Below are 18,124 nucleotides of genomic sequence, written 5' to 3' on the forward strand. Positions count from 1 at the left end.
CTGACCCCAAGTGTATTCCAGTTTCATAAGTTAGGTCCTGATCTCTTGTATCTTGGATTATTGAAAACATATAATCATCTCTGATTCCAGTCTTGTTCCTTATTTTGCAATCAATCAAAATCAGCCCTAGGGTGATCTTTCTGAAATGCAAATGTGATCATGTCATTTTCTTGCTTTAAAAAAAATCCTTCAATGGCTGTCCATTGCTTTAATGACAGAATTCCAAAGTGCCTTTCTCCCCATCCCCCACTCCTTTACTGCTTCCTGTGTTGGACCACTTTGGGGAAGATGGGCTAGAGTAATAGTTTAATCTCTAGCTATTTCATGCTTGGCTTCACTTTACTGAGACTGCCAATTAGTGATTTAGAGGTGAACTCTTATATGCTCACTGTGAACTGAAGCCTATTTCAAATAGTCCTTGAAGGGCCTTGGCCTTATTGTCACTAAAGCACTACACCGACTTGAACCTGTGACCTGAAGCTGAACGTCCGAATATCCTCTTGGCTATCCCCTGAGTCAGGGAAAAATGAACTTGGGAAATGCTCTAGTTATTTCTAAGTCTAATTTCTCCTAAAAGAAGAAATATATTTCCAACTTAATGATATTTTAAATGTAACATTTTCAGACATAGATGACAATCTTTTTTTCTTTGACTTTTCTCCTTCTTATAATTGCTTTTCAGAGAGAGGTGAGTAGATCTTCTCAACTCCACTGACTTTTATAAAATGGTGTATGAGTGCCTTTATTTTCTTGTCTTGTAGTCTGTCCTTTTCTGGTTTTAGGAGTGGAAGTTAACAACAGCTAGATGTGATCATATCACCTGGAAGCATTCTTGCTCCTGGCTGATTCACAAATTACCTGTCTTGCCTGCCATTTTAGATAGAGGGACAAAGCACAGATTGGACAAGAAAATTAGAGGAGCTGCATGTACAAAAATTGTATTCATGAAGGTAAAGAGGGATCCATAAAGAAAGATCGATAAATATCAAAGGCCCACATGTAAAAAATATAAACAAACTAATTCATAAAGTTGAGATAGAAAAGAGAAGGGGAAGCTACTTTTTTTCCTCATGAAAAAATTTCCATAGTTTTCATTAATGTCAACACTTTGTCTATTCAGCTGATTAATAAAATACAGCTTATACAAGACCGACAAGTAGGTAGTTACCAGAGCAAACTCTTTCCTCTCTATCTACTATTCTTGCCTGTAGCCTAAAAGAAATTATGATTGTCAAGGGGGGAAAAAAGCAATATTATGCATCTTACACAAGGATGTCTTCCACCAGGGTGTGAAGGGCACTGGGATTGCGGATCAGTTTGTCAAGGAAGCTGACAATGTCAGTAAATTTTGGTCTGTGGTTTCTTTCCTTCTGCCAGCAATGGAGCATCAGTTGGTGTAGAGATGCTGGGCAGCCCATAGGAGCTGGAAGTCTGTAACCTTCTTCAATGGACAGAATGACCTAAATGCAAACAAACAGATTATTCTCTTATTTGGGTGGATAATTATATATATGCTAAGTAACAATTACTTTATATGCAAGCAACAGGAGCCAAAATATTGGTAAGCTTGTGAATACACAGGAAAAAATACCAAAGTTCTGAACAAGAGCTGAAAATAGCCCCACAGTGTCTGCTGACCACTATTAGAGAAAACAGGTTTTAAACATGCTATGTTACTGGTGTACACAAGATAGTTAGATTTCACCACAACCTCAAGAAAGAGTTTTTGTGTGATTTTGCTGGAACATGAGAAAGTCAGTGTGCGATCCATGCATTTTGTGCAAACTAATGCAAACTACATGTGATGATCATTTCAGGTAAAATTTAAGTAAAAGTCTGCTAAAGCATGATTTCTGGAATCATTTTCTATCCTCTTTATAATAATGTCAATGTATTTTCTTTTCTATCATTCCTCTTTATCATGTATTTAATTTCTTTTCACTTTTAGCTTTCTCTCAAGTCTGACACTGACCTGACAATGAAGTCATCCTTTCATAACTTATAAGGTTGTTTAATACTTGAAATGCTACCAATGGCCAGTCACCAATCAATAGGAGCATTTAGCCCTAGTATGAAACAGAACTTCTGTGATGATACACATCTTCTGTCTGTCTGGTTGGTAGCAACCAGTCATGTGTGACCACTGAATATTTGAAATCTAGCTACAAGGACTGAAGAACTGAATTTTTAATTTGAGCTAGTTTTAATTCACTAAAGTTTAAATTAAATGACTACCTTTTATGGAATAGCAGCTTTAGGGAAAAAATATGCATAAGAAAGTAAAGTTAAGAGTAACAACAGGATGACAACTTGTTAGTTTTGGTACTTAGAAAATCACACAAGATTAGGGAAGACACTAATCTGTTTCATATATGACCCACCTGGGAACTTCCTAAAAATGCAATAAAACTGATCCTAAATTCACGTTGCTTAGTTTTAGTAAAATGTTCAAATGCGTTTTGTGAACCTTTATTTTTATATAATCTCTGGAGAAAAATAAAAGACAAAGGGTTTATTCTCCATATTTTTTGGGTGGCAATGAGGTAGGAAAGAAAAAATAAGAACAGGTGGAAAAAAGACAAAGAGGGAAAGAAAAAGGGACTATAGATTTAAATCTAAGAACCCTGTGAACATCCTCAGTTTCACCCACCCAGGCTTATTTTCCTGTAGGCCTGAATTCTTAAAAGATCCAGTAAATCTTAGAGCACTGTGCGACCAGTTAATTAGTGCCTATGCCCCTTATTAGATTATATAATGTATCCTTAGACTGATTAAAGGAAGCAGAGAGAGAGAGAAAGAGAGAGAGAAACACAGTCTGGGTACACAGTCCAAGTGCTATGCATTAACTAGATAATGTCAAAGTGAAGATTCTGAGAAGAACCAGACGACCATGACTGCTCTCTGCACCACCATGAAAAGAATCCAGCTCATTAAGCTGACTCATCCCACCTATGTTTCAGGCTCAGCATTTCCTTTAAAAGTTAAGCCAGAGGCCCCCAAAGAATTTCTCTCTAACACCTACATCTCTCTCCCTTTGAGTGCTGTACCCTGTGCTATGGTGACTTTCCTGAATAAATATCCTTGCTTTATTAAATAAAACTTGGCTTGTGCCTCTTCTGATATGTCCCAAAATTCCCTTCTGTGGGATAAGAACCTGGAAGGGTTAATTTGAGGTACCCTTTTCCTTCTGGGAGCTTCCTTAAACCTTATCTGGTGACAGAAAAACTGAGAATCAAACTAATATTTAAAGACAGGGACAGTTACACCTTACCACCACCCCATCCCAACACCCAAAATGCAAAAATGTAAATGTTAATATCTTTAACAGAAGAATCCTACTGCAGCACCATTTGCACATTTTCTGTAATTAAAAAGAAATATGGACTCTCCATTTTTGTTAATTTTTTTAATTGGCACCATTTGACATGACCCTAAAATATGTTATTCCTGAATTTATGTTACAGGTAGTTTGTAAAAAAAAAATGAAGCAGCAATAATATATGTTCAGGAATCCTTTAACCATTTTAGTATTAGGGAATTTTGTATAATCCCCATTAGTGTCTTTATGACCATAATCCTTTAAAATGTAAGAATATTTATATTTTTCTATTAATTTTATGTTCCATTATTAAACAAGATTTTTTTCTGAACTTTTTTTCTGGCTACTTTGGCTGTCAAGTAGGTTTGGATTTTAAGATAATTTATTACAAATTTTAGTAAAACAGGAGTGTATAAAATGCTTTTAATATATCATAATTACTTTGTATAGCTTCAAAAAGTAATTAAGAAAAAATAGTATAGAATTACATTAGAGAATAACCTTGAATTCCCACCCTAGCAGAGCTTTATAGTCAATTTGCCCCAGTTTCCTAATTATAAGAGCATGGAGTAAAATAGGTGGCAAGTGATATTATGAAAAAATGATACCTGTATTTATTGAATATTTCCCAGGGGTTAGGTTGTTCATGTATTTTTCTTTATTTACTGCTTAAAATTACTCAGTGTAGTAATTATTATTATCCCTATTTCATAAATCAAAAAATTTAGACTCAGAGCAGTTAGGAAACTTGCCTAGATTCACAAAGTATGCAGCAGAACTGGAATTTGACCTTAGTTCCTTTTAAACTCAAAATTTCTTCTCTGGTCTTTCATCAGAGATGTTTTTCCATTTTCATGATGCAACAGCTTCTGCTCTAATTTTATATCACTTAACTTAATCTGAACACTGATTACCATGTTATATTTCATTATAGCTTATGTTAAGTGGACTTCAAGGATTTTATAAATTTAAAATAAAAAACATATTTACTTCATAGTCTGTAAACTGTCATATTCAACTAAGAAGTCAGTTCTGAAAGCTTCTGAGTCTTATGTAAATTTGTATTACTGTAGCTATTATTTTGAATTGCTATTACTCCATTTGCCTTTCCTCTAAGGCTATGTGCACTTGACAGCAGACATTATCCCTCTAGATTTTGTTTCCTCATCATTTAGTACAGTGTTGAACACAGTGATAAATGCTATTGACCTAAACTAAAGCAATTAGAAGAACTTTTTGGGTTCATCTTGATAAAAGAACAGATTTTTAAAAATAAACTTGGAGTATCAAACCAGCCCAAATGGATTCAAAGCACAAGCACGATGGTATCTGTACTCATAACTTAAATATTAATTTTAAAAGAAAGGTGAATTAAACAGCATTATCTAAAAATGCTATTCTAATGAACTTACTGTGATTTGCTTGGACAAGCCAGGAAGAATGGGGTGTTAAGGTTTGAAGTGTTCCCTAAAATCTCCTGTGTTAATGCAGCCATATTCAGAAGTGAAATGACTGGATTGTGAGCTGTAACCTAAACAGTGCATCCTAGTTTGAATGGACAAACTGGGTGTTAATTGTAGCCTGGAATAAGTGGGTCACTGGCGGCGTGCCCTGGAAGGATTCATTTTCTCTGTGGTCCCTTCTCTATCTCTTTGTTTCTCCAGCTACTATAACATGAGCAGCTTTCTTCTGCCATACCCTTCTACCATGGTGCTCTTCCTTTCCTTGATCCCAGGTGATGGAACTGGCCAACCATAAACTAAAACTCTGAAACCATGAGCCTAAATAAACGTTTCCTCCTGTAAATTGTTCTTGTTGGGTATTTTGGTCACAGTGATAAAAAGCTAACATGCTGGGGACTTGCTCTTACCTAATAAACAGGAATTTCACTCAAACATCTTTTGACCGTAATCCCTTTCCTTCTGTCCAGAGGAGTCATTATTTTCCACTGATCCCATTTCTGGGAGTGAACTCTCATAAACAACTCCTATAAACAGCTGATATCCAAATCCAGATTGCTTGGCCTCAAGCAGGTTATTCATCCCTCTTGACAAAGTTGTTCTCAGACTATCTCTCTATGAAGAGTGATAAGAGGGTAGAATTCCTTGCCTGGAGCTTTACCATGAATATGTCGAACAGGGTGTCTGGTCCCAGCTTGCCTGTCTGTGGAGCAGTGGGAAGAACAGGGCACCCATGACTTTTCTTCTTGCTGATCTTTGACTTTAAGTTTTCTAAAATTTTTAACTCTTGACCTTATGAAATTTGTCTTGAACTCTGCCTCATGATCTCTCACATAAAGGGAAAACATATCGTAGAATAATTCCACAGTGCTAGTTCTAAATAATATACCTGTATTTATTCTTTTTTTTAAAGAGAGAGTGGAGAGTGAGAGAGTGAGAGAGAATTTTTAAATATCTATTTATCTTTTTTTTTTTTTTAGTTTTTTCGGCAGGCACAACATCTTTGTTTGTATGTGGTGCTGAGGATCGAACCCGGGCCACACGCATGCCAGGCGAGCGCGCTACCACTTGAGCCATATCCCCAGCCCCTGTATTTATTCTTTTAAACTTTATAATAAACCCATGGGGCAAGTACAATTGTTATCCTCATTTTATGGACAAGAAACTTACTCATATTAAGGTTGAACTTACCTTCGGTCACATACCTAAAATCTCTAGCTTCAAGGCTAAAAAGTGACTTAAAAATATATATCACACAATTGCTTAAAAAACCTTTCTAATGAATTTTAAACTTATTTATCCAAATATGTAGATATTAATCACTTAAAACAGTTGGCCATTATACATAAGAGATAACATAATGAGTAAGGCATATCTTCATCTTTAGGAGATTATATAATGTAGTTAAAGGAGAGCAAGGATTATGAATACAGCAAATGCCACTCAGAACAGAATGGGAGCACTAGGGAGGGATGCTAACAGCCTAGGAAGACTTCTCAAGGAGGTGAGCTGAGTCTTAAAGGAAGCCAGCAGTGTAAAGAAGGTGGGTTGAAGAGAGGAGATGTGATCTCTGGAATACAGTAGCAACATTTATAACTTTGAGAGCTTATTGTGTGCCACGATCTGTACCAGGTGTTTTGATAGAGTTTGGATCTTATTTGGGTCTTAAAATGTGTATTGTATGGCTATATACATTTTATGTATGGTTATATACATTTTATAGCTAAGAAAACTGAAGTTCAAACTGATTAGCAGATTGCATGAATATCATACAGCAAATAATTCTCTAAAGAATGACTTTGGTTGTCACCACAGTAGGCTTTGAATCATAGAAGTGGTCGACAAAGTCTCTCCTGGGTCTTTAACTGCATCCCTAATTCATTCCCTGCCAGTTGGATCTTGAGCCCTCCTTTCTGTGCTGCCATATTCTCTGGGCTTTCACTCTCACTCCTCTTCTTATGATTTCCATATCTGTAGCTCTATCTCACCTCTCTCTCCAGATTTCTATATTGGTCACCTGTAGGACATATAACTTCATAAAGGGGCCATGGATTATTTTGTGCAAAATTGAACCTGTCTCTCCTTTGGGATGTGTATCTTTTGCAAGGGTACCAGCATTCTTCTCTCCAGTCAGTGGCCAGGGAAACACCTGGGTCTCAGCCTTCCCTGTTGCTCAAAATTAAGTCATTCTGATTCTACCACCTTTGTATGTTTAAAGTATGCTCCATTAAATAAAAATCTTCTTTCCATATAACTTATTTCCCCTTTTGATCAGGGCACATTCTCCTGGTCTCTTTCCCTGTTTTTCTCTCTGCTGTCATCAATCACAGTGCAGCTAAAGCAATCCTGCTGAGGTGGGACTGTGATCATGCTCCTCCACATCCGTAATGTTGCACCATGATCCTGGCTCCCAGTCCTCACCTCTGGCTGCAACTTGTCCCACTTGATCCTTTGCTCTGGCCATTACAAAACACTTGTAGTTTCTTAGCTGGGTGAGCTGAGGTTCTGAAGGTTCTTTTTCCCATATGTTCCTGGCATCATGGAGTTCAATGCCTTGTCAAGTCAAACAATGGAGCTCACTTGTCACAAAGGGGACTGATGAGAGGTGTATTTTAAGAGTAGCTTGAGAACATCTAAATTAACCTTTATCTTCATACATATTTCTTTTGTGGAAAGTTTTGCTTTATAGGTACTTTCTGATTCCTTAATTAATAAATGAAAGGGAGCAGCATATGGGGTGTTTTTGTCTAAAAGACTAATTGAGCTTTGTTGTTTTAGGAGATGAAGGGGTGATAATTAACTAAAGGAATTTTGCAACAATTTGGTTTTATGATATTCATAGGCTGTCATCTTTTGGGAGAAGAGTTATATAAGGTTATACCCTTGTTTTAAAATGTAAGAAAAAATTAAAATAAAGTGACTGCAATGATAATTTCCATGCAGAAATAGAAGGAATTAGATTTTGTCAGAAATTGTTATCTGAAAACTGGTTGGTTGTTCTAAATAGACTATACTGGTTCCTTGTCATCCACACTGAAATTTTTTAACAGCCGAGAATCAACATAAGGCTCAGTTGGGGCATGTTGCAGACTGCTCTGCTCTTGCTGAATCTGATGAGTTTTCCAATTGTGTTGATAGTTTCTGAATCAAAGCAGGCAATGCACATCTTTTATTAAACCAGGCAAACAAAGATGAAACAGTCAATATTAAGATGCTGAGATATTCCTGAACTATACTATTGAACAGGACTGCTTGGACTGTTCAGGAGATCACATTTTTATGACTACTAAATATCTACAAAAAAGCATATTCTGTTTAGTTATTCACATACTCTTTCAAAAGAAGCTGTCTCAAAAATTTAGCATAGGCTGAAATGTATAGTAAATGGGAATGTGAAATGATGTTGTTTTATCTTCCCTCTAAATATTCATCATAGCTATGTAGAGAAACTATAATTTCATGTAGAAGTGAGTAGTGAGACAGGGTCCCAGTATGTATTTACTTTTTGTGATAGTGATTACGTACATAGATTAGGGTATTTAGATTTATAATATAACAACAATAAAAATGTATTCTCTGATGTGTAACATAGAGGTGTGTCTACATGGAACAAGAGGGAAAGAGAGAAGGAGGGAGGGAGGGTTACTAACGAAGAAGGGAGGAAGAAAGGAGCAAAGGAAGGAAAGAGGGAAGATCATAAATAATTACAAGTAACATTCATAGAAAGCTAAACCCACTTTCTCATTCAGCATTTTTCAACATAACAGAATTTAAAATTAATTTTAAAGCAATCAAGACTTAAATGAACTCAGTGTCCTGAAAAAGAAGATAGAGTAATAGAAGAATAAGATACAGAAAGAGAATTCATTTTCAGAGGCTAATTTATAACTTGTTATTTGGCATTAGATTTCCCTTTTAACTTTAGATGAAAATCTTCTGAAAACCTTACACTTTGTTCAAAAGTGCTTTTTATTGGAAATCACTAGGATGATGCCAAATCATATGTATGGAGGGTATGTAGGATCTTTACAAAATAAAAAAGAACCTGTTCCTTATTAGGTTACCATGCCTTGTACTGCTGAATGAGAGGACAAACGGGGGAACAGTAAGAGGTATAGGTTGTTGATGACATGATATATCATTTGGAAAATCTTTATCCCTAACAATTTGAAAGTCACACTTCTTGAAACTGAGAGAATTAACACCTTCTACAGAACTTCCGTTTGTAAGAGCATTAGTGAAGCAGTTGCCTGAACTCCACTGAAGTCCCAAGCTGTCACTAACAAGCTAGGTGTTGAGTAAGTTTCTGTCGCCTCATTAATAAGGAGAAAAAGGAGTGGACTCTGCCTACAATTGTACTTTTTACCTCAAAAACTGTTTCTAGAGTCAGTGAAATCAAAGATCATCAGCAAGAAATTCGGTAATATCTCTAAAGTTGAAGTTTCTGTAAATTTAATGCATGATTCAGTCTTACTCATTGAAAGGACTTTTCCCCCCAGAGCTCCTAGTGTCCAAATGAATCTCTGTAGGGAAACAAAAATACACACAAGGCTAGAGTGTATCCCTGTAAAGTAAAACTAGAAGATTCTAGGTACCATGATAAATGTCTTACTCTGTCAGTTCCCCTAAAAAAAATTATACTTTTTGGAAGTACAATGGCACATTCCAAATTATTGTTTATGAAACCATTTTTTCTTTAAGAAGTCAATGTTCCTAAAACCCAACACCATTTTCTTTAACATTCTCTAGGGAAAAAGAAACATTTCTTCCCTAGTGCATCATTTTGATTTTATGAAGATATTAGCTAACTCTAAATAATACATTTCCTGGGCCCACTAAAAATATTGACTAGCTATGGAAAAATAGTTTGTGAGTATAAATGAAAAGGTAGAATGCCTGTTCGTAAACAAAATTAGATAAAAATCATAAGAGCTAAAGATAGTAGGCATATTTATTCCAAATAGAAATCGAAGCTATAGTTAATTTTTTATGAAAATATTGCTGAATATTTTCTAGTGTTTGTGGTCATTTGGTTAAAATATACATTTTCTAGTGTTGTGGTCATTTGGTTAAAAACAACTTTCCTTTGAAAATTATACTGTGGTAGTAGCATATTGGTTACTGGTTTCCTGTACTTGGAAATTTACTTTTTGAATTATTCACAATGGTGATTGATTGCATCTTTTAATATTCTCCACTACTCTTGCCTTAGAATCAGACATCCATCATGCTAGTATACTTAGTATTTATTTAATTAAAATTCTTCTATTGTGTACATACCAGTAGTAGAAATTACTGAAAAATTGAGAAGAGGAAGGCCGTTTTGAAAATTGCATCAGTAAAACACATATTCAAATAAAGGCAAAAAATTTTTTTCTATAATATGGTAGGTTGAAATAATAGGAATAGATTTTTAGCAATTTACTGTATCTTACACAGATCATTACACAAGGACCATTACATAATAAAGTCGAGTTTTGAAAATCTAATCAGAGACAAAAATTGGAAATGACTGGACTCTCTGAGTCATAAAATCATGCTGCATTTCTAGGTAAGTGGATTCTACATATCCACCATTCTAGGCTGAAGTACTGACCCATAATGGAGAAAGGTTATAGAATTATGAGGACAAACAGGAAATACGGGAAAAGGTTATTTTCTTTCTTATAATTTGAAGAAAGGAATCAATTCAGATAAGGTCAAAAGGTTGTTTCCAGCCACATACTTGTAAAAATAAAACCCCAAATATAAATTCCAATTTTCCCCCTCTCAGGTAAGCTTCAAAGAGCAACCTAAAGCAAAACTCATTATTATATAAAAGCTTTTAAAATGCAAGAGGGAAAAAAATCAAAGCAAAAACACCTAGGCAGCATTATGCTTCCTGGTAAGCCTCAAATGAGATGCTCCCTAGTATGTTTTTGGGAAACTGAACTAGCTTAGTAGCATATGCCTAAATGTTACCACACCCAGGAGGCCCTTGAGTTTCAAAATGCTTCAAGGCAATTTTTTTAACAGCATCATGTCAGGGAAACAAAACAAAAACAAAACAAAACCCAAGACTCCAGTCTTGCACTCATATCATTAGCTCAGGCTAAGTTGCCTCTCATTTAAGTGGTGAGAGTATTTTCCCTACGTCTTGGCTCTGTGGGGATTTGGTTATTTAATGTTGCCTGCTGTTCATGTTTTGCTTCCATTCTCTTCTGTGAAGCACACTCCACAGTATAAGTGATGGAGGGAAGAGCCACAGTGCCCTTGATGTCTGTCATCTCCAGAGCTTGTGTGGCTCCAGCACATGTACTTCCAGTATGCAGTAAGTAACACTTATTTAGAATGTGGATGAAAAATACCATAAAACATTATCCTGAGATACGTTATAAGGAAGGAAAACTAAACCTCATCATTTAGAAAGTAAAAAGCAGCCAAGCACTTGCAAGGTGCCTGTGATATATTTCTGTTAATGAGCTAAATAGGCCAATCATTAAAATTTGATTTAATATATTTAACAAATCAAGATGGTTCATTTCATAAATTTTTGACACCAAGACACAAATTCTGCCCAAAGTATTTATATTTCTAAACATTCTTTTGCTAATAAAAACAATGGAAAGGCTGGGGTTTTGGCTCAGTAGTAGAGTGCTTGCCTGGCATGTGTGAGGCACTGGGTTCAATCCTCAGTACCACATTAAAAAAAAAAAAAAAAAAAAAAAAACTCAAAAAACAACCAAAACAATGGAAAGGCTGGGGTTTTGGCTCAGTGGTAGAGTGCTTGCCTGGCATGTGTGAGGCACTGGGTTCAATCCTCAGTACCACATTAAAAAAAAAAAAAAAAAAAAAAAAAAAAAAACTCAAAAAACAACCAAAGGTATTGTGTACATCTACAACTAATTTTTTTTTTTTTTAAAAAGAAACAATGGAAATGCTTCTCTTGTGATAGACTGGCATACATAATTAAAGATGCATTGATTTCATTGTGTAGAACTTTGTGGTGTGCAGATACTTCTTGAAAACTGGGACTTCTATAGTACAGCTTAAAGGACAGAATCATAAACTTTGGTAACCAGTGGCTGGAACTTCAGTTTGACCACTCACTAGCTCTTTGATATACCAATACTAAACCTCAATTATCTAGAAATGGGAGTAATAATTTACCTCATAGAATTATCTGGAATATCAAGTAAGCTAATAATCTAAAATACTTGAAAATTTAAGATGTTGTTATCACTGACTAATTAAACATCCTCTATGTAACAAGTGCCATACATAATACATTACCATTTATTCTTTTGAATTTGGAAGTTGGATATTTAGAACCTCAGTGAAGAGTATTTCAGAAACTTTAAACTGGGGCTGGGGTTGTGGTTCAGTGGTATAGTGCTCACCTGGCCTGTGTGAGGCACTGGGTTCAATCCTCAGTACACATAGATTTAAGTAAATGAAATAAAGGGGTTGTGTCCATTTACAACTAAAAAAAAAAAATTAAAAAAAGAAACTTTAAACTACTTGCCAAAAATTACATGGTCAATGAATTGTGGAGCTGGCATTTGATCCTGGATCTTTCTAGCTCTGATCTAGGGGTTGTTTTGTCTCTCATTGCTGCCAGGGCAACATCTCAGGACATTTTTGATTGCCACAACTGGTGAAGTGCTACTGAAGTCTGGCATGTAGAGATTGGGTACCCTACTAATTATCCTATAATGCACAGGACAACACCTACAGCAAAGAACTATCTGGTCCAAAATGTCAATGATTCTGAGATGGAAAGAAGTCTAACCCTACTGTTTTTTTCAGTATAACCTACTGCCTCATTAGAATCTAGTAATGAACACTGTAACTATTTTGGTGCCAGTTGATATTTGTAATAAAGTTGCTCTTAAAAATGATGTATACAGCTGGATGTGGTGGTGCATGTCTGTAATCTCAGTGACTAAGGAGGATGAAGCAGGAGGATTGCAAGCCAGCCTCAGCAACTTAGTGACATAGAATAAACAAAATAAAAAATAAAAAATAAAAAGGGCTGGGGATGTAGCTTAGTAGTAAAGCACCCTTGGGCTTAATCCACAGACAAAAATAAATAAATAAATAGATAAAGGAAAAAAAGACTATGTATACCAATAAAGGGAAAAAATAATATACTTCTAGCAGCACTTGGGGAATTCCTCCTTCATTTGATGTGATTATGGGGAAGTTGCCAGTCACAGTATTCTCCCTACCTCAGAATGTAGAGAGGAATGTAGACCTAGCTGGACAATCATAACGTCAGTTTCCCTGACAGTTTTGGTTGAGGGTTTGGCAAGGGTCTATTGCAGACAGGGTCTCCTCTGGGATTGGTACGTATAAATTTGTACAGAGAGGTCTTGTTGTTCTGGGATTGTTAAACTGGAATACTGAGTCCTAGAGCATAAGGAAAATAGCAAAGAACTTAGCAATAGGAGAGAATGAGGTCAAGGAAACTAGGGAACTGTTAAAAGTACTGCAAGATCCCTTAGACCCAGCGTGCTACATCATCTTAGTTTCATGATGAAATTTTTTTTTCTTATTTTTGCTTAAGTTAGTTCAGGTTAGGTTCCTATTATTTACAATCTAAAGAATGTTGAATAATAATTTTCATGCTTTATTTGCATATATTTAAAGAAATAACTGCTATATTCACATAGTATTCTTCCTATTTTTTTTTTTAAGACAGAAAACAAAGCCTCTACTCTTGATAAGTGTCACTCTAGTTGGAGGTGAGGGTAAGACTTACAAATACTAGAACCTTATCTCCTTACCTGAAACTTTATCGTTTTTTTTTTTTTCCAGTACTGAAGATTGACTCCAAAGCAAGTACCCTACCACTGAGCTATATCCTCAGTTGTTTTTATTTTTAATTTTTGAGTTAGGGTCTTACTAAGTTGCCCAGGCTGGCCTGGAACTTGCTACCCTCTTGTCTCAAACTTTTGAGTAGCTGGAGTTAGAGGAATGTGCCATCACATCTCGCTCTTTGATTTTTTTTTAATTGTACTTATATATGGGGTATAGTGTGAAAATTCCATACTTATATACAATGTATAATGATCAAACAGGGTAATTAACACTTTTGTTTCCATAAACTTTTGCCATTCATTTCTTTGCAGGGACCCTTCAAAATCCTCTCTTCTGGCTCTTATTATTATAAACATATAGTCATTTCTCATAGATTATAGGTGTCCTACTGTGCTATATAGAATGCTAGAACTTATTCCTCCTATGGAATTATTATTGGACCATCCTCTACGCTTGCTTACCTACTCTTCCTGTAACCATTACTGTTCTACTCTCTACTTCTATGAAATCAAGTTGTTTAGCATTCACGTGTGAGAACATTTCAGAATTTGTCTTTCTGTGCCTGTCTTATTTTACTTAACACAATGGTGGATTATGTTTCCTCACTCCCCATCCTGTCCCACAGGCACACCTGGTTTATTGAGTGGCAGATGTTTAAGAAGTATCTGCTCAGTGGCTTAGTAGATGACATATACTATTATTTTTTGTTATATTTTTTAGGGACTAGTGTTCTGCATACTCTGCTTTTTCTCATTTCCTTTTCCTACCACACAATACCACTGACCTTTGGGAAACTCATTATATTATTCACTAATGCAGATTCTGAGAACTCAGAATTGGTCATTGTAACAAAATACATTGCAGTCTGCAGAATGAAGAAACTATTTCATAAACACTATCTGAAATTTCTTAAACTCACTTTAAAATCACAAAGCATGGTGACATTCTATTTGATCCGTGCCCAAAGCTTTGCTAAATTCACCAAAATAAAATAAAAATGTATAGCTGAAATTTTATTTTCTATTTCATTACTTTCCTTATTTAAAATGCATCTTGGCTGGACTAAGTCAAACGTAAGACTATATACTTTGACCAAATGAATGAAGAATGCAGGACAAATACGGAAGAGCCAGTATTTTGAGAGAGCAGCTGGGAAATTTTTGATTAAGCTATTTTTTGCTTCCAAACTGAAATTCTGGTTATAGGATCTGTCACAGATATGCTAACTTTCAATATGTTTAGCTAAACAGAATTCCAACTCTCTTTACTATCGCTGCAAAAAATACTCACGAGATACATAAAAGATCTTAGCTTTTTCTACTTTGCTCTAGTCTTGTATTGATCTGAGGACCTCCAGGTTTATTTCCCTGCCCTAAAGCCCACCCATGCCTTCCCCCCCCCCCCCCCCCCGTTCTCTTGCTTGAGTATTTATTGTTTGATCACCAACACCAAGACAATGAAAATACATTAACTTAGACCCTACCTGGGCATGGAAAAGCAACAAGGCTCTGAGTGGAAGAAGAGATCAGTTTTATGCCATGGCATTGGCAATCCTGAATGAATGAGAATGGGCTTAATGTCAGGAGTCTCTTCCTGGCTGCAACAGCTTTTCCGGTTCCAGATAGAGTCTCTGTGGCCAAACAAGGCTTAATAGGCGAAATCAGTCTCTAAATGGTCATCATGGACACATATCATCAAGACCATGGCCAGAATGGCTGGGTAAACTGTTGGGCAACATCCAGACAGCGAGAGCCTGACAGCAGAGTCCATACTAGTGCAGGCCACTTACAGGGCGGTCTATGTTGCAAACTGCACATTGGAGCCTTTTCCTGCAGAAGCTGCTCTCCTAAAGTATCTATCTTGTGGTCTGGCATTTTCACTTGTACCTGCTCCACTCTGGAAATCCTATCTAATTCTTGGCATCTGCACAAGAGATCGGAAAAATCCTAAACTTCAAGAAAGAGCAATTTAAATCATTCATTTGCTGAGAAAAGGGTGACAATGATTTTTTTTCAGTGATTATAAAATCATAGCATGTTATTGTTAAAAGAGACATTAAAAAAATCTTTTGACCCAGTCCCTTTAATGTATTTATTGGTCACAAAATGGAGGTACTTTGAAAAGGTAAGTGATTTTGTGGTTGAATTATGGTTCACATAACCATTGCCACAGTAACTAAATTGGTGACTACAATGTACCCGAGGAGGTAAGAAAAATTAGAGGACACATCATGTATGTGTTCTTTATATTTATTTGTCTCTTCCATTATAAAACAACTATTTATGAATGTCTAAAAAGAATGACTAGTTATGACTTTTCTGAACATGAATGACTTATGAATATATTTTATAATATACATAATTTATTTTAATGAAGTTCTCAGCATTTATCTTCCTCTTCTTTTTATCTCCATAATAGTGATTATCATGTCACATATTGTATATTTTACTTATTTATTTTGTTCCTAGTTTTTTAATTTTATTTATAGTATATCTGTCTCCCATTCAAATGTAAATTTCACAAGGGCAAGAAATCACTACTTCTATGTGAGCAGCTACCGTGGACCCTACACCAAACCACCATGAAAGACACAATTATTCCCTCTTCTCTTTTTCTTGGTCACAACTTATTATAGAAGTTTATTGGAATTATTTTCTGAGTGTACAGACGGAATCACTTAATAAGAGATTTTTAGGAAAATCATGTCACTTATCTATGCTTTAGTTTTATGACCAAGGAAACAATGGGATTGAACAAAATAATCCTTATGGTTCTTTCTAGGTTTGACACTTGTTCTCACCTGATAAATGTTTTTAAATGAATATATTGGTACAGCAGTATTTGTATATAAAGTGCAAATAAATTTACATGTCATCTGTGGAAGCCAAAGAACTGTTTACTCCTATGGGTATATTACTATATATAGTAATTGAGGCAATTTTAAAAATTGCATGTCTGTCAGGGAACAGGTTAACACAAAACCAAGTAGGGCACTAGTTAAGAAGGTACTTAAAGTATAGCAGCTTCTATGCAGTGAGGACTATAACTCTTCTAGAAGGGACTTAATTCTAGGGATTTGCTTGAATGGCATATTTTAGTCATATCAAACCAGGACAAGTTGACTCTTGGATTTAGAGTAGTGACTGAATTCATGGTGTCTATTACTTAAGTATACTTAACAAATCAAAATAAACATATTAACAATAAAAACAAATAAAAGCCACAACAAAAAAATGTAAATTCTTTTCAGCAGTGAAGGGACAAATTTCTGCTCCTAGAACTCAATATTAGGAAGAGCTAAAAAGGAGGTCAGGAATTGCCCCCAATAAGGTCCAGTGTCAGGGAAGAGCAATGAGGTCCTTCAAATAAGATTCTCTGGAGAATAGTAGGCTCTAGGTAGATGATGTGGCTCTAAAATGCCTAAGTTTCAGGGGTAGAGCAGAGGTTGGTGTATATGGTACTCTTTGTGTGTAAGGTCAGACATTCTGCAGCACCCAGCCACACTGGCTTTCGGTTTTGATGTTGTGACTTGGAGAGCAAGGAAGGAGCAGTGTGTTTGACCTCAGACTTGCTGCTGTGTGGGTTTCTGAACTTGGCATTCTCTCAGAGTTCATATACACTCACAGAAATAAGCAGGACTCAGCTGCAAAAGTAATTCTACATGACAGGGAGAAACATTAGCTTTGCCCAGCTGACCAAAAGCCCAATGTGCCTGTGTCCCACATTAGAAGAGCATAAACTTTCTCTGTGATTAAGTCTTTAGAGACTTGAACAATTTGAAAGTCAGGGAGGAAGAATCTAAGTGTGGGGTGAGGAGGTCTGGGTGGGTTGCTCGAGAGATTAACTGAAAAAAGGAATAGGATATTGCAATAGTTGTATTCTGTGTGGTTTAGGGATTATTTATGATTACATAGTCATTTTTTGCATATATGAACATTCAAAATCACATTAGAGGTGATTTCCCTTCACCCTTGTCTCAGAACCATCAGATGCTTTGAGGAAGACGAGTAGTCAAAGCCTGAATTCTGAGATGAGGAAGTGGGGAATGAGACATATTGTCAGCTTATTGGCATTGTTGGGATACCTACATCTTCTGATCACTGTTCCTGTCACTATGGACAGGTCCTAGAACAGATTGCACAAATGATCATCTATCTCAAAAGAGCCTTACTAGATGGTATATCTATAACGCATTGAAAGCATTCATTCTTTTTCTTCTAAGTGGTAGCTAGCCTAAATTTATGTGCGTTTGACAGTTGTTCATTGAATTTTCTATGGAAAAAATGAAAAGTAAACATTATTCTTTCTTTTGTTTTACTTGTAGGTCAAGGCCAGTTCATTAGCACAGTCTCACTTCATTAGAACAATGATTAAGAAATGGATAAGATACTCACAGGGCAAAGCCCATCAGCTGACCCTAGGGTCCAAAATCAGCTGAAGGTAAAGGGCTCCTCACTTCTCAAACCCAGCCTCTGGCACTGAGCAACTCACAGGAAGATAGGGCTAATCTGTGTAAGGATAAATGGTGGATTTCTCCCCCAAG

At 35.9% G+C, this 18,124-nt stretch overlaps 1 protein-coding gene across 1 annotated transcript in view; it reads right to left on the bottom strand.

The window, feature by feature from the left end:
- The window catches only part of Epha6 (EPH receptor A6), a 785,836-nt gene that overhangs the window by 11,051 nt on the left and 756,661 nt on the right, over window positions 1–18,124 (bottom strand). The window contains exon 16 of the mRNA XM_076868894.2: window positions 1,267–1,460. Within this exon, the coding sequence (XP_076725009.1) occupies window positions 1,267–1,460 (194 nt within the window). The remainder of the gene's footprint in view (window positions 1–1,266; window positions 1,461–18,124) is intronic.

This window comes from Callospermophilus lateralis, chromosome 10 (genome assembly GCF_048772815.1).
Source record: "Callospermophilus lateralis isolate mCalLat2 chromosome 10, mCalLat2.hap1, whole genome shotgun sequence".
Classification (NCBI taxonomy): Eukaryota; Metazoa; Chordata; class Mammalia; order Rodentia; family Sciuridae; genus Callospermophilus; species Callospermophilus lateralis.